The sequence below is a fragment of the Tupaia chinensis genome, unplaced genomic scaffold, assembly GCF_000334495.1.
Source record: "Tupaia chinensis unplaced genomic scaffold, TupChi_1.0 Scaffold000563_1, whole genome shotgun sequence".
Taxonomy (NCBI): domain Eukaryota; kingdom Metazoa; phylum Chordata; class Mammalia; order Scandentia; family Tupaiidae; genus Tupaia; species Tupaia belangeri.
The window spans coordinates 3,372,655-3,391,877 of NW_006160076.1; the positions used below are offsets into that span (position 1 = coordinate 3,372,655).

General features: G+C 36.2%; 2 protein-coding genes across 4 annotated transcripts in view; one reads left to right on the forward strand and one right to left on the reverse strand.

Annotated features, from left to right (window-relative positions):
* Nucleotides 1-10,282, forward strand: part of ZUP1 (zinc finger containing ubiquitin peptidase 1) — a 27,908-nt gene extending 17,626 nt beyond the window's left edge. For both annotated transcript variants that reach the window (XM_006157877.3, XM_006157878.3), the window contains exons 8-10: nucleotides 4,196-4,347; nucleotides 5,561-5,781; nucleotides 10,053-10,282. In XM_006157877.3, the coding sequence (XP_006157939.1) occupies nucleotides 4,196-4,347; nucleotides 5,561-5,781; nucleotides 10,053-10,100 (421 nt within the window). In that variant the 3' untranslated portion in view covers nucleotides 10,101-10,282. The remainder of the gene's footprint in view (nucleotides 1-4,195; nucleotides 4,348-5,560; nucleotides 5,782-10,052) is intronic.
* Nucleotides 10,283-13,841: 3,559 nt separating this feature from the next.
* The window catches only part of RSPH4A (radial spoke head component 4A), a 12,974-nt gene continuing 7,592 nt past the window's right edge, over nucleotides 13,842-19,223 (reverse strand). The window contains exons 3-6 of one of the 2 annotated variants that reach the window (XM_006157879.3): nucleotides 19,042-19,223; nucleotides 17,275-17,425; nucleotides 15,928-16,045; nucleotides 13,842-14,111 (exon numbers count right to left, since the gene is read on the reverse strand). The exon at nucleotides 19,042-19,223 is cut by the window's right edge and continues 589 nt beyond it. In XM_006157879.3, coding sequence (XP_006157941.1) covers nucleotides 13,877-14,111; nucleotides 15,928-16,045; nucleotides 17,275-17,425; nucleotides 19,042-19,223 — 686 coding nt within the window. In that variant the 3' untranslated portion in view covers nucleotides 13,842-13,876. The remainder of the gene's footprint in view (nucleotides 14,112-15,927; nucleotides 16,046-17,274; nucleotides 17,426-19,041) is intronic. The other variant, XM_006157880.3, reaches the window with a different exon arrangement.

A 19,223-nucleotide genomic window follows, 5' to 3' on the forward strand; every position in this document is an offset into this window, starting at 1 on the left:
TTTTTTTTTTTTTTTTTTTAAGATTACAGGCATGTGAACTCCCCGGAGAGAGATGAGGGGGAGTGAGAAAGCACTTCCCATGAGGGGTGGTCATGACACAGCCCCTTCTCCATTTCTCTCGTGAAGATTTTGGGCACATACTCACATGCATCTACCATGTTTTTTGAGCCGCCGAGGTCCAAGACTCGATTTGCACAGTTGGCCATGTGGGATCCAGCCACCTTAACAACCATGTCGCTAGTTGACTTGGGATTTTGACTCATTGTTTCAGGCATTTCTTTGTCTCTTTGAGTCTGAGAATGAGTGTTGTAAGATGTCAGGTACTGTGATGGTTAAGAGCTTGGATGTTAGAATTAAACTGCCTATGTTTGATTCTGGCTTTCCTACTTATTAGCTGAATGACTTGTCTATAGTGTGACATACCACTACTGATGAAGATACATAAAGAGTAGCTACTTTATAAAGTTGTAGAGATAATTAAATGAGATGATAAGGTGCTTAGAATAATGACAGGCACATAGCAAGAATTCAGATTAACTGTTATTATTTGATAATTATGATCACTTTTTTTCTAGAACTTTTCATTAGTTACTTATTAAAATCTTTGATTTTCTAGGTTTGTCATGTCTCTTATGTTTTATCTTTGCTTTTCATTTTACTTTTTTTTTTTTTTTTTAAATCTGTTATAGGGCATGTGTGCTTGCTGGAGAAGAGACAGAGACCAAGAGCAGAAGTGAGAAATCAGCCCCGAGAAGGGATGGTCATGAAACATCCCTTCTCCTCCATTCTCCTCTTGGGATTTTGGGCATGCACACACATGTGCCTGCCATGTTTTTCAAGCTGCCAGGACGCAAATGTGCCATCAGCCATGTGGGATCCAGCTGCCATAACCTTGTCACCAGCTGGTCCTTGTTTTACTTTTTAGATTTACTCAACTTTATCTCCCACCTATTCAATTGAAGCTTTTATTTTGGTAACAATATTTTTAATTTTAAGGGATAATTTTATATCATTATGTGCTTTTATGGTCACAACATTTTTTCCCAGTATTTTCTTTCTATTACTCTCACTTTTCTGTTTTTTGTGTTAGTTTATTTCTAGTCTATTTTAGTCTTTTCCACTTTGAAGGCTTTCTTCTAACTTTCAAAAAGCCTTAGTAGTCCATTCGAAGAGTGAAGAGTGAGGCATTAAAAGCAATTCACAGCACTGTGGAACTATATGAAACTTGCAGAGTAGCAGACTTTAAGCCATAGGTGGAAGCTTGCTCTCTGGTTGGGGAACTCTCAGGTTCCCCATAGAGAGACTTTTTTGTTTTTGGAAACCACTCAGGAAAAAAGTTTTCCACTCTCTGCCTAGAGCTCTTCATTGGCAGAGAGGGCAGTTGAAGCAGGTGATATATCTTCAAAGCAAACTTTCAATAAGCTCATGTTTTCAGCCCCACTAGTGTTCTCTTTAGTACCTCATGCCTCTAAGCTTTTAGCCTCTCTGTGATTTTTGAGGCATATTGTCTCTTTTCTTTCATTCACTTTTGTAAGTCCTCTATTCTGCTTTTCATTTTCTAGAACTATGCAGCATTTTCCTGTCTGTCCCTACTTCATCTTTGTTAGATCAGTTTTCTTTCAGTATTAGCGTGTTGGGCTTTTAAAAGGGAATGGGGATAGAGAGATTTTTATCATCCTCAGTGGAAAATTTACTTTTTTTGTTTGTTTTTTTAAGGTTTTTTGGATGTGTGTGCTCATCAGAGAGAGACAGAGACAGAGAGAGGGAAAATAAGAAATCATCCCTCCATGAGGAATGGCCATGCTGCAATCCATTTTCCTCCATTCTTTCGGGATTTTGGGCATGCACATATGATGTTCAAGCTGTTGAGTCCAGCACCTTAATCATCACACCATCTGCTAGCTCCTACCTTAAGTTTTATAGTTTCATGTTTCCTTTTAGGTTTGTTTCTAAGTAATTTAACCAGTGTTTTCACATCATTTTTATTGCACTAATTGATTAGACTGAGAGGTAAAAGTATTTCTTATATTTTAAATAGAAAAACTAATGTTGTATACATAGTAACTTTCTTCAATTATGAAAATTTAAAGGACTATTTTAATGCCCAGTAAATTTATTACTGCCTTTTTTCTTTATGCCAATCTGTTTATACCTTAAGATTATGTATCATCCTCTTAAGTTATTATTTATTTATTTATTTATTTATTTTGAGAGATTTTTTGCTATAGGACTGTATGCTTGCTGGAGAGACAGAAAGAGACAGAAAGAGACATCTCCACCTGTGGCGATGGCCATGCCATAATCCCTTCTCCTCCATTTTCCTTTTGGGATTTTGGGCATACCTGCACACACCCCTAGCATGACTTTTAAGCCATGAGGTGTGGGACTCGAATCACAGTCAACCACATGGGAGCCCAGCGATGTAACTATTAATGCCATGTGCTGGCCCCACCTTAAGTAATCCTCAGGGGAAGGAAAATGTCCTCCTAAAATGCGTCATTGTATACAGTTTCTTTCCTGGTGCCTTAAATAATTTAATAAAACATTTTTTACTAATAAACTTTTAATTTTTTTACTAGTTATTTGAATGTCTTTCTTTTGCTCAGTATATCAGTTATACTCTGTAGGGTACTATTCAATATTTTAAATCTAAACATACAAATGCTAACCCAATGCCCAAAGCCTCAAGAGGAGAATGGAGGATAAGAGATTGCGGCATGACCATTTCCCAGGGGGTCATTTTTTGCCTTACCTCTCTGTCTGTCTCTGGATCATGCACATGCCCAGTGGCAAAGACCTTAAAAAAAAATGCTAACCCCAAAACACTGTTCTTATATATAATTTACCCATAATTTTACTTAAGCACTTAGACTTTAAACTTAGTAATCAGTTACAAGTTTTTAGCATTAAGTTTGTTGAGGCTGAGGTTAACAACTATTACATTTTGGTATTTTAGAGTTTTTATTGCCAGGAAAGATAATGATGGGATATTTGTACTGCCGTCTAAAATGATAATAAAGCCATCAAATGGTTTTGGCTATACTTGACCTTTTCAAAATAGGGCTTCTGGTTAAAAAATTATTTTTTATTCAAGGGTGACTTCCTCTTCAAGAAAGAATGGCATCATGATATAGTGCTATCTATATAGGAGACAAATTTAGATGCGGTTACTCACACATTTTTTTTTTTTATATGATCTTGTATTCTTGTCTGTTTTTGGAATTCTTGAGAATTGACAGGAAATATATTTAGGATATTTTTTACATATATAATGGACTTTTGAGAAATTAAAATGAGAAGTTACCTTCAAATTGGTCATCAGGATTAGAAACTAAAATAAAAACTGTTTCTCAAATTATATATATGACTCAGAAATCTATGGACCTTACTGCTGTAGCAGGTGCTGACCGATGCTGCTTCTCAGCAATCTGAGGTCACATGGGAGGTCTGGATTCAATTCTGGACCACTCTAAAAGCCAGCACAGTGGCGTGTACCTGTGATCCCCGCTCCTCGGCAGGCTGAGGCAGGAAGATCAGGAGTTTGTAACCAAGACAGACAACATTATCAACACCAGAGTTGGTGATCTGTGCTATAGTCCTACCTACTTAGGGGCTAAAGGAGGAACCCAACATACTGAGGCCCTGTCTTTAAAAAAAGAAAACACACTGGTCATCATTTATAGTTCATGGTGATTTTATATATCAGAAAATATAACCTTTAGATCAGTCATCAACCTTATTATGAATTTTTTTTTAAGAGAGATTTTTGCTATAAGGCACGTGTGCTTGTCAGACAGAGACAGAGAGACAGAAAGTGAGACATCACCCCCCAGGTGGATGGCCACATCTCAATCCTTTCTCCTTTTGGGGCCTTGGGCATGCACACATACATGCCTGGTGTGAAGTTTAAGCTGCCGCATCTGGGATTCGAACTGTGGTTGACTATGTGGGAGCCCAGCGACATAGCCATTATGCTCTCTGCTGGTCCTATGGATTGTTACTTTAAATGATTATTTCCTTCACAGAAAAGGACAAGTTTCAAGTTGAATTTTAATTTTTATTTCTTCCTTCATTGGGAAATAATAGCTAGGTTAAATTTGTTCTAAACTAAGAATAATTTGTACTTGATAACTCTGTTGATGAAAATATTTTTTAAAACAGTCTCAAAATAAATAATTTTATCCATTTTTTATAGGTGCCGTATTGTTGATTTTCACAAGTCAACTGGTCCTTTGGGTACACACCCTCGCTTATTCGAATGGATATTGAACTATTACTCTTCAGAGAGGGAAGGAAGTCCAAAAGTAGTGTGTACATCTAAACCTCCTATCTATCTTCAGCATCAAGGTTAGGATAACTCACAGATAATAATGTTATCTGTAAGATAGCAAGTTTTCTATTGCTTTAGTACAGGTTAAGGTACTGTACTAAATGTACCTCCTCGGGAGGAGGGTGGTTAGGATTGTGACAGTAGTTTTTATGATTTTCAGAGCTACTTTGTCATTATAGTGTATTCTTGGGTAATTCAAGGGCCTTTTACATTTGCTTTTTCTTTGTCTGATTCACTCTTCCATCATGGCTTATCACTTGCCTTCTTCAGGTCTTTACCCTTGTTTTTATTCTGTCAGTTAAGCCAATCCTTCCCTGACTTCAACTTATTTAAAAGTACGATTTGTAATCTCAACTTCCCACCACTGACATTTCTTTTTCTTATGTTTTTAGAGTGTTTACTTATTAGAATCTAAGCTCCATGAAAGCAGGCGTATATGCTTGATGAATTTTACTTAATAGATGGTTTGGTTTGATAGGATTAGAGAAGTGAGTGTTAGGAATTCATTGTTTAGGAATATAGATTGTAATACATTTAGCCCTCCCGATTGATTTCATTTCTCTTTACTTTTTAGAATCATGAATGTTTCTGTTCTAGGATATGTAAATTTCAACTCCTTTTATTTGAAATAATTTTGAATAAGAGGAATGAAGGGATTGAGAAAGGGAAAAGTAAAATGTGTGACACTAGAAGCTGCTGTTCTGAAGCAGAATTTTTTTAACGACACCTTTAGAAAATGAAAATTAGGGACCAGCAGTTGGTGTAATGGCTATGTTGCTGGACTCCCATATAGTCGACGTCGGTTTGAGTCCCAAACCCAGTGGCTTAAACTCATGCCAGGCGCATGTACATGCGTGCCCAAGATCCCGAGAAGAGAATGGGGGAGGAGGGATTGTGGCGTAGCCATCACCCCCGTGGGGGGGAGGGTGATTTCTTGCTTGCTTTCTCTCTGTCTCTCTCTTTGTGGCGAGTGCATGCGCCCTATAGAAAAAATCTGTCCCCCAAAAAAGAAAATTGAACCAAAAAACCCCTGAAGGTTAGGAGGTTAGGAAGTAGAACTAAACTCTTATGCCTTAGGAGAGAGCTCAGGAAGATATATGTCAGAAACACTGACTCTATATTGTAAAGATACATATATGCTCACAATGAATACAAAGAAGAAAATTTATAGTAATATCTGTGTATGTGTATAGCTATAGAAAGATAAAAGATATTTTATCTTTTTGGTAGGTCATAGTCGAACAGTTGTTGGAATTGAAGAGAGAAAAAATAGAACTTTATGTTTACTGATATTTGATCCTGGATGTCCTTCTCAAGAAATGCAGAAATTGTTAAAACCAGAAATAGAGGCTAGCAGTCTCAAGCAGCTTCGGAAATCTGCGGGAAATTTAAAACATAAGCAATACCAGATAGTGGCAATAGAAGGTATTCTTTCTCCAGAGGAAAAAATTGTAAGTATCTACTTGTGTGAAACTTGATTAGGTTGAACTTAAAGCTTAAAATGTTTAGTTAAAATCTGTATTATCTCTTTGTATCTCCTAATACCCTTTCATTAAGTTGGTAAAGACACTTGTTTTTATGTCAGTTAATTTCTGAAATGGGTATCTTTAAATTTGAAATGATACTTACTGACTTTTAATTACCTTAAAGTTTTATAAGAATGTTTCATTGTTGTTTGTTTGTTTTTTAAATGCTAGAGATAGAAAGACACAGAGGCAGAGAGAGAAAGCACCTCTCAAGGTGGGACCTGGTCATGCCCCAATCCTTTTTCCTTCTATTCTCCATCCCATTAGAATTCTGGGCACCCATATATATGACCAGCATATTTTTTTAAGCCTCCAGGGCCAGAACTTGAACCCTAGTGAGCCATGTGGGATCCGACCTCTGCATAGTACTTAACTGATTTGCTAAGAGGGCCAGCCCCAAAATGTTTAATTTTGTAATATTTAATTTTTGGTGTCAGGTCAGTAATTAATAATGACAACATTTGTTGAGAAAACATGATTTAATCCAAAGAGACCTAATCTATAATGATCTTATAATTATTATTTATTAAAATGTGACTCTTGTGATTCCTGAGGCTCTATTTTATATACAGTTGTAGAATTTAACTTCATTAGAGTTGCCACTTGTCTTTATCTCTTGCTGTTATGTGTGGTTTATTATAGGAAAATTTCTAGGAATTGAAAAACTTCCTCTTAGTATGAACAGAAAACATGTAATAGCATATCAAGTCTAGAAAATGCACTGGCTCCCATAACTAAAGAAAAAAAATGCCCTTATTTGAGTATTTCACATTGATTTATTTTCCTCTAAAGAGAAGAATAGAAGACTAGAAAGAAATAACTATGCAAAATAACAAGATCATGAGGGCAAGTAGTAAAATTGTTTGCTGTGAAAGATGGAATTAGGGTCATCTGTTCAGTCCTATAAGTTAGTAAATAAAGTCAAGGATTGTTTAAGAAATTCTTCAGGTTAATTATAATACATTAAAAGATGTCTTTGCAATAACTTAAATGCCAAAATTACATTCATTTTTGTCACTCTGTTATTAATTTGGCCAGATTAATTTAAGGGTTTATTTAAATTACAGTCACGTATCACTTAATGATGGGAATCATGCTACGAAATGAGTCTTTAGGCGATGATGTCATATGAACCTCACTTGTAAAATGAGTGACTAAGTTATTCACTCAATGTGGCCTCTTACTGCGAATATTAGCAGTGAAATGTTTATACTCTGGGCTACGCTAAACAAAATCAAAGGAAATTAAATTAAACAGAAGCCAAAAATGACTCAATCAAGAGACAGGCAAACATGAAACACATGAGGCTGCTACTGGCATGAACATGGCATACTGTTTTACAGAAACTGGGTTTCTTTCTTGTTTGTTTGTTTTATTTTTGGTGTAAGGAGTATACTCTAAAGGAACAATACCTTTAAGAGTATACAATAGCCTCAGGATCCTATATGGCAACTGCAGTTCGAATCCCCAGCCTGTTCATTCTGAAATATACCAGACATGGCTGTGAGTACCTAAGATCCAGTAGACTGGAGGAGGAGGAGTGCACAGAGAGACCCGACCCTGTGGAGGGTGCTCATCTCTATTTCTCTAACTTGCAGGTGCTCTATCATGAATACAGAAACAAAAAGTATAATATACATAAACCAATACATAATCATTTGTTAACATTCCCAAATATTATGTACTATATGTGATTGCATGTGCAATGCTTTTAGATGACTGGCAATGCCATAGGTTTTTTTTTTTACATGAGCATCACGACAAACATGAGTAATACGTTGTATTAACATGGCTGAGATGTCACTAGGAGACAAGTTTTTCAGTTCCATTATAATCTTTTGGGACCACCATTGTATGTGTGGCCCATTGCTGACTGAAACATCATTATACAGCACATGACTGTGTTTTAAAATACCAAATGTTTGCGTACCGGTGTGCAGAGATCTTTTGAGAGTAATTGGATACCATTTTGTTATACGGTTAGATGCCATCATGAGTCTAGCTTAACATTTCAGTTAGCTATTGTCTTTCTGAAACTGACTGAGTCACTGGAATACTAAAAACCTACTTCCCACACTGCATTTGATGATGTTCCTTTTTTTTTTTTTGAGTCATGGACAGAAGCTGTGTCTTTAACTGTAAGAGTCATAACTTGGCTAACAATGTTCAATATTTCCAGGTAGAGAGGAATTATGTCAAGTATAATGTGATTATAATTATAATAGAAATAATAGATGTATAATGCTTATTCTGTGCTAGGTGCTTTCCTAAACACTTTTCCATATATTAACTTATTTAATTCACATAACAGCTCTTTAAGGTTATATCCTGTTACTATGCCCACTTTCCAGATAATGATGATCCAAAGAAATCATTCTATTTTTAATGTTACACAGCTACTAAGCAGCAGAGTAAAGATTTAAACATAGGCACCTTACATCTAGAGACTTGCCCAATATTGACTTTTTTGGTAAGGATGCAAAGCCTCCTGGTTTCATGCTTGCTAAGCTTCTTTATGAGTTTCAGAAACTTTATAGAAAAGATGTATTATGAAAAACTGTGCAGGGATTTCAAACTCTTTTTTGCACCATAATAAACATGTACTTATATCCCATTTTTCCTCAAACTTTTTGAAGTCCCCTTATTTGAACCATCTCACATTTACTATGGAAAAAATTACTACATTTCAGGAATGAAAAACATTTAAGCTTACCACTTTAACATGACCTACTGTTTTTGCATATTGCCCTCAACAGTTTCTCTTTTTTCAGTTTTATTTAAAAATTTATTTTACCTTCTATGTCATAGTCATTCTGGACTTTGTAGCAGTGCTTTACTGTGGGAATTAAGTAAAATTGATAACATCGATTAATCTGCAGTTTATCAAATGGAAATCTACAGCTTTAAAAAAATCTATTTTCTTTTCATCAATAACTTAAAGCCTTAATTTTTTTTTAAAAATTATTGTCAGAGAGTACATGTGCTTGCCAGAGTAAGAGGGAGAAAACGCCCCACCTCCATGGGATATAGTTATGCTGCAATACTTTTTACTCTATTTCCCCATCCCAACAGGATTTTGAGCATGCACACACATACACACACACAGGCCTAGAATCAAGCCACCACGGATGGGATTTGAACTGGGGTTGACCATGTGGAATACAGCATTCTATGAATAGGGTTTAACCACTGCATTATGGGGCTGGCCTTACAACTTTTTAACTATAATATCCCAAAGTATAGATTTCAGCTGCATTTTATATTTTGCTTTTCATATTTGTTCTTACCAGTTACTGCTGATGTTTTGATAATCATGCAACTATTATTCAAAGACAGTGATTGGCTTTGAAAGAGAGGTTTTTTTTGGTTTTTTGGGTTTTTTTTTGTTTTTTTATAGCAACTGTCTTCCAGTTACATTTCTACCACAGATATATTTTGAGTATTTACTCATTTCAGACCTTGTTCTAGATGTTGGAGCACTTATTTAGGTGAAGGGATTTATTTTAGTAAATATCTCCTAAAGCAATTCAGTTGAATGAAAAATATATATTTATATAATAGTCATCTTGCTCTATTTTGTTTTGTTTTGTTTTTCCCACAGAGTGTGTGTGCTCAAGGAGAGAGACAGAGAGAGAGAAAATGAGAAATCATCCTCTTGAGGGGATGGCCAAGCCGCAATCCCTTCTCCAGTTTCCTTTCAGGATATTGGGCATTCAATCACATGTGCCTGGCATGTTATAAGCCGCCAGGTCTGGGACTTGAACTGCGGTCGGCCCCGTGAGAGTCCAGCACCTTAACCACTACTCTGCCTGCTGGCCCCTTGCTGTGACATTTTTAAGTTCATAACGATGGAGGTCCTCTGCTTTACCCCTATCTCCTAGTTCTTCCCTCTGTTTTTATCTGTGTCTTTCTGATTTCGAGCCAACATTTTTTCGTTTTTACTATTTATTCCCTAAAAAGGTGACTTTTTTTTTATTTTACTGTATTATCTTCATCTCGAATTCCCTTTAGTTTTTTTCATAACTTGGCTCTAAAAATGTTTAATTTTATAAGTATGAGGTAATTTTCCTTTAGCAATTTTTATTACGTTGAAAAATAATTTCAGGTTTTATTTTTTATATTAGAATGATAATTAATACATATTCTAGTCAATTTATTTCTTGGTTACAACTAATAATTTTAAAAATTTTTTTAAGGCCAGGAAACAAGCTTCTCAAGTGTTTACAGCTGAGAAGATTCCTTGAAGAATTAAGAATTTCAGTGATTGTGGGACTATACTTCTTCAAATTGAGCTCTTTAATAGAACTTATGAATCTGTGAATTCTCTAATGCCCAACATATAACTTAATTTCAAAAATGCATATATTAAATTAAAATTTAGTACTTCATTGTTTAGCAGTTCTTTCAATAAAATATCTTATTTTCATTGTGGGCTTCATTTCTCTTTCCTTATCCGCAATATATTTATTAACAGTAAACACCTTTATTACATGGGCTAAAACAGGAAGATGTATTTGCCTTTCTGGGCCTTGATTTTCCTCAGATAAAGCTCCAGCCTCTTGCTCTCTAACACACATAAATCTGGTCGGCGCACTGACCAGTCTGGATGCCGTGCACACAAGAAGCTTGCCCTGCTGGAACTGCTCCTCTAATGCTGATTTGGCATTCTTTTTCCTTTTATCATATTTCTTCTGAATTTTCTGTGATTACTTTCTGTTTAAAATCTCTTCCTCCTCTGGAGTCAGCTTGGCCTCCTTGCTGCACTAGGGCATGTGTATAGCAATACTCATACCACTGTCTGCAGGGTGTGCTGTCAATAGCATGGTGCATTTCTTCTCCAGGGTCTTGGTGCACACCTCCTCATTATCGGATGCATTGTAGATAACATCTGTGATTCTCGTTTTGGGTGTACAACACTTTGAGCCTCAGAAAAAGCTCCTTTGTGCAGCCTCAGGGGCCAGTATCTTGTTACCTCTGGGCACACTGATTATGTGCACCGGGGCGACGATAGTGTTGATAGTAGGACATCCCAGCTCATACTTCTGCTTGTGGTAGGGCTTTCTCTCACCCCTGGTCTAGCAGCACTTGTGCTAGTTGTCCTGAGAGATACCCATTGCTCATGCAGACTCAAAGAGCTCTTGCCATATTTCAGAAATCAATTTTACAGTATAGCAATAAGCTAATACATATCGGGTCCTTATTTGTGTTCAGTTCTCTTAGTATTTTACATGTGTTAATTAATTAACCTTTAAAATAGTTATGTGAGAAGAGTACTGTTAATATTATCCCATGAGGAAGCTCAGAACTTCCTCTGAAGCTCTGAGAAGTTAGTCATTTACATAAGAAGAATATCCTAATGCAGGGTATGAATGTAGATTATGTACAAAATCTTAACAGTTGTACTGTCTTCTTATAGAGAATATATGCAAAATAATTCCCTCACTGCTTAGAAAGAACCTTAATATTTAAAAGACATGTTCTAAAAACAAGGATTTTCTTTTGTTAAATATTTACACTAACTATACAACTACAATCTTGTCTTGAATGTGTCTCATAGGAAAGACACTCAGATTAGTTGCAAGCAAGAATCCTTACTTAAGTTAACATAAGCAGAAGGGAATTCATTGCAAGATTTTTCAGAAGCTCACAGAGTCCATGGGTAGCTTGAGATTACTAGGCTAAAGCAACTCCGAGCCTACACTGGTCCATTTTATCATTTTATGGCAGGAATGATCTTGTTAGGAAGCACAGTCAAATGTTTCTACCCACAATCCAGATTCCAGAGTGTGCATATCTGATTGGTATGAGACTAATGTAACAAAGACAATTCTTCAAAACGAAATCAGGGTAGATGATAAAATGAATATTAACGAAAAAAAAAAAAAACAAGCAAATGTCTACTATACCATGAGAAGATCAACAAGAACTTATTTGAAGTTTTATGCATTTTAGATACTCCAATAGACAGAGTTGCACTTAAAAAACAAAATAGTACGCCAACTGGAAGATTCTGGATAGTTTCCAGAATAATTCTGTCCCTTATACTAACCAGTTTTCCACTTTATATCCTTATGCAGTTAACCTGTTCTCATACCGTGATTATCTCTTACCATGTAACATGATAACCTAACTGATCTTCCTTTCTCAAGTCTTGATTCTCTGTCATCCATCTTCCACATGAAGACAGACCATTGTATAATAAAATCTATTCTGGGGCAGGCAGGTGACATGGTGGTTAAGGTGTTGTACTCCCATATGGCTGACTCTGAGTCCTGGACCTGACAGTTCGCTTTCTCTCTTTTTTTCCTCTCTGGTCAAATTAAAAATGATAATAACAAAATTAAATTAATCTAAAATAAAATATATTCTAAAATGTGTCTGTGTGACTTTCTGGTTTAACCTCTTTATTGCTTATGGATAAAATCCAGACTCTTCCTTAGGCTCATCTCGTACCACTCATTTCAAAGTTTTACTCCTTCCAGCAAAAAGGCCTTTGCCAAATGCAGTAGGTATTCCTTAGAACCCTTCCCGAATAGCACTTCACCTGGTGGCTTTTAGAACAGCTCCCTGACCTGCTCAAGTCTGGATTAAGTGCATCTTCCAAATACTTAGCAACAGTATTACTCAAGTATAGATCAATGCAGATCTATCCACAGATTACTGGTCTGTGACAAGGTAAGTACAAAAATTGAGAATTACGGCATTTTATTTCATAAAAGGCAATGTATTGGAGTCTTTTTTTAGAAAAAAAAATGGTTCTTTACTACAGGATTTGATAAAGCATTGTTTTATGGTCCTCTGTAATGTTTATATCACCACACTTGCTAACTTACAATCTATTCTAATTTTCCTTTCATCTTTTCATATTCCTCTCTTCAATGAAAGATCTATAATTTCAGGAACAGGCCTTAGTTTCCATTCTTAGCTTAAAAATCCTTTTTTAGTGAATGAAAATAATATTTTAGAGAAGCAGATGTAGAAAATACAATTCGGAAGTCTGGATATCCAAACTAATCATATCTGTGAAGATCATTTTGCCTGTCAGTTCAAGTCAATTTCTACAGAATGAAAACTCAAAAAGAGTTTTTTGAAAAGTAACAAATACATTAAAAATTTGAGTGTTCCTGCAGTCTTTCAGCAAGATTATGAACATTCTCCCCACTGGAAAAAAATGAATATTAAACACCTACACAGTATCTCTATACAATATCACCGGCTTCACTGAAGGCAATTATAAAGACTTAAGAATACTTGCCCAGTTTAGTTCTTAGAATGGTTAAGTATACATACTCTAGTTCAGTGAATATCAATATTTTTGGGTTTTGTATTTGAGGCTAAAAATATACTGACATTTCTAATAAGCTCTTGTTGGTTATACCTTTCAATGCTTGCTATATTATAAGTTAAACCTGAGACCTTTTTAAAGCAAGAATACATCAGCACATGTTCCATTAGTCATAGTCATCAGCACAGTGATGTGCTCACTCTGGAAAATCCAGAACTTTTTATTTTTGTTTATTTTTTTATTGCCAGAGAGCTCATCATCTGCTGGAGGGAACGGGAGGGAGAAAGCAGGAAAGCACCTCCAATAGGAGCATGGTCACACCATAACCTCTTCTCCATTTCTCCCTTCTGTTGGAATTTTAGGCACACATCCACATGTCTTTGGTGTGTTGGCATGTTTTTCAGGCACCAGGTCTGGGATTTGAACAGTAGTCATCCATGTGGGATCTGGTTTCCTTTACCAGTGGGTTATAGGACCAGCCCACCATTGAGCATCTTTCTATAAATACATTAATAGCTCTACACATGAAATTCCAAGTTTGATATTTTCAATGAATGACATTTTGTACATGAATAGTTTCCAACTTACATGTGTGTGTACATGTATATATTATATATATATATATATATATATATATATATATATATATAGTATACACACACACACACACACGTATATTCAGTCCCACATAAGGAGTATATGTGTATCAGTGCCACATAAGCAGGGCTTATTTTATTAGTCATAATCATCTTCCTCATCTTCATCTTCCTCAGTTTCTTCATTCTCAGCTGCAAGTACAACAGCTTCTTGTGCAGCCCTGAAAGCTCGCTCCTCTTCCACACTGGGGTCATCTATTTCCGTAATTTCTGGTCCACTAGGGTATTCTTGATAAACTGCTGGTGGAACTGGGGGTGTGTAATTGTCTAGGCTGTATTTATGACCCCAGCCTATGTAGATATTTTCAAATTTTCTGTAAGTAGAAATAAAACAAAAAAGCAAATGATCATTGTAAAAATCTTCCATCATAAAAATGGACCATTCTATAATGATAAAATACTTAGGTTTTCATGGTCCTATAATTTAAAAAATAATACATTTAAAATGCTAGAAGTGAGGGGCCAGCAGGTGGCATAGTGGTTAAGGCACTGGAGTACCATATAGCTGACTGTAGTTCAAGTCCTAGAAGTGTGTGTGTGTGCATGCCCAAAATTCTAAGAGAAGACTGAGAAAGGTATTTACTGTGGTCATCTGCTCTAGGGGGTGATTTCTCACTTTCTCTGTATCTCTCTGTCTCTCTGACAAGCACATACATCATATAGCAAAAGAAAAATTCTCTCTCTAAAAAAAGAAAAAAATGCTGGAAATGAAATACCCCTCAATTTTTTTTTTAACGACACGTAATTATTTTGATCTAAAGTGCTTAAGGTGGTTAATAAAACCATAGGACCAGGCACTGTCAAAATCTACCCTGTACCAAAACCACAAGTAAAGGCCTTTCATCATTCAATTATTATTTTTTAAAATGTTATTTATTTCTTCAGAGAGAGAGAGAGCAATCACCCTCCTCTCAGCAAGGTCTTCATGCTGGATCCATCAGTCTCAGCCTGCCCAGATCACAGGCATGTGCAGTTGCACCTGAGGTGCTCAGGGAGATCCCAGGAAATAAATCCAGGACCTTTCTTATGTGGGTCTAGATACATTACCACTGCACCACCACCTGACCCTTCGTCATTTGAGTATTTAGAGGAAGAAAAAAAGTTACTACCTTTCATAAAATTATATTTTTAAAAGCTGCTAACCCAGCAAACTTACCTGAGTGAGGTGTCAGGCTTGTATTTAAAAGCCTAAATGTTAATTTTTGAGGACCAACTCATAGGCAGTTAATTACAAAGGGTTGGCCTGGCAGGACTCACAGAGAAACTGCCCTTCTCACACCGGACTAGGTGCAGAGCCAGTGCAGAGGCCTACAGGGGCCTTCTTTTCCCACTGTTATCTGTACTCAGTACTTTTCCACATTTCCCCTGGTTCTCAGATCCATTAAATTGCTGGAGACTTTTGTTCGGGGACTCTTTTCAGTGAGATGATGCCACGACCTCCATATCCGTGACACCCACATCTGTGCTAATGTACCTGCCCATCCACTGGCAGGTCATTAAATGGGAACATGGAACAGGGGAAGTCGACACTTTCTCTTACTTATCACAATAAATAATTAAAATCTATACTCTCGCTTTTGACATGTTCTTGCTTTAATGGCTACTCTGACAGTTGGTGGCTCAGTTCTCAGCTTTCTCTAGTCATCTGAGTTTCTGACACTGGGCAAGTAGGAAAGAAATGGAAGCATAAGCCAATTAGAAGTGTATTTCTGGGTAAGGGATAAAACGATTATTAAAATCCTCTTGACTCATAATTTTTTTAAAGTAATAGCCTAAATAAAGCAGATTTTTAATTCTTTTATTATTATGACCAAAAATATGACCTGATATTTTAAATAATTTAAATACTACTTAGAATTGCCTTCATGAATGAAAAGTCAATTACCCAAATAATCATAGCTTAAAAGCCATTTTTATCTCAAGAAATTCAATATTTAAGATGAAAAAGCAGAAGTCTGAATTACTCTTGTATCCTGAATCTGATGCTGTAATGTGTAATACAGATAAATGTAAATCTTATGCTGCAAACATTGAATATGCCAAAGATGAGTAAAATAATAGTTGCTTAACATTTTAACATAATTTTCAGAACTTAAATAGTCACAATGATGTGAGTGGTCAGATACTTACCTGCCATTGGAAAAGGCATATGCTCCAGGCCAAAGGTTGGATCGAAGGATTGCAATAGCATATTGAGGAATGAGATTGGAGGATAGCCGAGTTGTCCAAGGAGATATATTCTGAATCTCTGGAATCGAAAGAGAAATTCAAAAGCTTAACTCCTACATAGACAATATAATACTATATAACAGAAACTATTTTTATAAACCTTATGTATGCATGCATGCACATACACACACACAGACACACATACATATATTTGATACAGAAAGAAGAGTTAAAACACCAACAACTTAATGTAAAATTGGGATATGGGCCAGTCTGTGGCTTGGTGGTAAAGACAGCTGGATCCCACACAGCTGATCATGTGGTTTGAGTCCTAGGCCCACAGCCTGAAAAACATGCTGGGTGTGTGTGTGTGCACCCCCAAAGTCCCAACAAGATGGAGAAATGGAGGAGGAGGGGTGATAGTATGACCAAGCTCAGTGGAGATGGGGTGCTTTCTTTTTCTTCTCTCTCTGACTCTGGTGTGCCCACGCACACCTCTGGCAAATTAAAAAAGAAAAAATCAGGAGGGTATTTTATGAAAGTTTTGAAACAAATTTGAAATTTGTTTTTCTCTTTTTGTAACGGAAGTAAGAAGTCTTATTAAGGTAGAGGAGATTTCTGTAGTAAAAGAGCAATATCTGATGATCAAATTAAAGGTAAAGTTATTGTTTTGAAAGAGATCAAGGATTACAAACACAAATAGTTAAAAAATGAATAGGAAGAAACAAGAATAAGTAGTTTTTTTATTTTTTTGCACTTGCCAGAGAGATAGAGACAAAAAGTGAGAAATCACCCCCCAGGGGGGATGGCCACACCAATCCCTTCTCTATTCGCCTCTAGGGTTTGGGGGCACACATGCACACACCTCTAGTGTAAGTTTTAAGTTGCAGGGTCCAGGATTCAAACAGCAGTCAACTACATGGGAGTCCAGTGACATAATCATTAGGTCATCTGTTGGTCCTAAGAGTAGATTTTGAAAAATCAGTACCACATAGGATAGTTTACTATCATTATATCGTAAGTGTAAGCCTGCAAAATGCAAGACGAAATTGATGCGGAAGATAACTGTCAGCCTTTCCAGTAAAAGCAACAGCCAGTTTATATTTCTTCCCTCACCATTTCTTCAGTTCCTGTCAGAGAATGACACTGTGGCCAGCTACAGATTTTATTCCTCGTCATCCCAAGACACATGAAGGAGGAAAGGAATGAAGCCTTGGCTCCTGTTTACCTTGTAGAGGTTTCTAACTATCATATATTTACCATGTAATGTATTATGTGTTGTACGTGATAATAGTTATGTAATATTACCTAAATCTTCAGATATTGGTGTCAAAAGAGGAGGCCCAACTTCTTGTTCTACGTAATCAGGCTCTTCTCCTTTTCCTTCTTCTTTTTCTTCATTTTCTTCCTCTTCTTCTTCCTCACTTTTTTGTACTGGGTTGAACCAATTACAGCGACCCTGAGAATGACCAAAGGATTTATTTATTTATTTATTTATTTATTTATTTATTTATTTACTTATTAAAAATTTTTTTGGGGGGAAATATTTTTGCTATAGGGTGCATGTGTTCACCAGAGAGACAGAAAATGAGAAATCACCTCCCCGGGGGAGATGGCCATGCTGCAATCCCTTCCCCTCCATTCTCTTCTAGGGATTTTTACCATGCAAACACACACACCCAGCATGAGTTTTAAGCCACTGGTCTGGGACTTGAACCATGGTTGACTATCTGGGAGTTCAGTGATGTAACCATTACACCATCTGCTGGCCCCATGACTGTAGGATTTAAAAGTCTAGTGAGGACCTTAAAATCACAGAATACTCATTTGATTAAAGCAATTATCAGGAGAGGTTTCACTGTGTACAAATTTAGTCAACCATTCATTCAACACACATTTACCAAATGCTATTTCAATCTAGGATATTTTAAGCATAAGTTTGTACTATTTATTTTTAAAATTTGCCAAATTTTTGAAGTCACAGAGCTGGAAGTTTCACTTATATTTTAAAATTAGGAGGGCTTTAGTAAAAACGATAATAATGCATTTGACAGGTTAGTAATAATATATATAAAAGAGGCAAAGCTACTATTATGATGATTAATAAAACAGATTTTCAAATGTGGTAATACAACCAGGCATGGAGGGTTAGGATTTATCATCCAATTTCCTCTTATCTAGAGATATCTAAGAGCATTTCTTATCTAGATCAGAGTAAAAGGAAGATTTTCTTCCTGCAGACGAGGCACTATAGCAGAGTTGTTGAAAGGATGGACACTGGGTCCATTCTGTACAGCCTCACATCACGCTGTATAATTTACTAGCTATATTCCCTTTGTCACACTTGCTAGGTGTTCTGCCTCCATTTCTTTATCTATAAAGTAAGGATAAAGATACTCTTTTGTAGGGTTACTTTGAAGATTAAATTACATGTAGGTATAGATACCTAGACACACATGAAGTGACTTCAACAATTTGTGAAAAAATGAGCTTTTTTAATGCCAAAAATAGGAGCCCACATATAGTTTTTGATAATACACAGTTCCTGTCATTATCTTTTGGCAAGTATCTATACATATATAGATACACATATATAGCTATACTTGGCATTGGCACAATAGGCGCTATGTAACTTGTATCACACTGTTTGCTTTTTTGGTTTGTTTGTTTTGGCTTGGTTTTGTTATAATTCTTTACTTTTCCTGGCATAAAAATGGCACGTATTATAAAGATAGTAAAAAATAAAAAAATCCCGTTGCCCAAATTAAAGCACCCATCTATATTAACATATACAGACCAGAGTCATCTCGGACCATTCATAAAACTAAATCTGTCCCGTCACTGTCAAGTATGCCATAGAAGTATTTGTTTTCTTTTCCATTTGAAAACAAAAATTTATTTGAAGACTGTTGGCACCCTGGCAAGTACACAATACTCTGATTTTACATGTTTTGTTAATGGTATTTTTCTCTAACTGGAGTCTGAAGGCCTTCATCTTGTATGTTTGTGCGTTGTAGGGACAAATTAATAAATATTTCTGATTGGCTGGTAGATTGAGAATTGAAAAGCCCCTACCTGAGGAAGAATATGCTGTACATGATGAACCCAATTGGACAGGGATTCCACTAGATCAATCACTTGAAGGCCTTCAAAATCAGGGTTTTCCTCAAAGTTATCTCGCCCACCTTCCACTTCCTCCTCTTCCTCTCCTTCTTCTTCACCAAACTGATAGAATCCTAAAGGACTGACATGGGTTC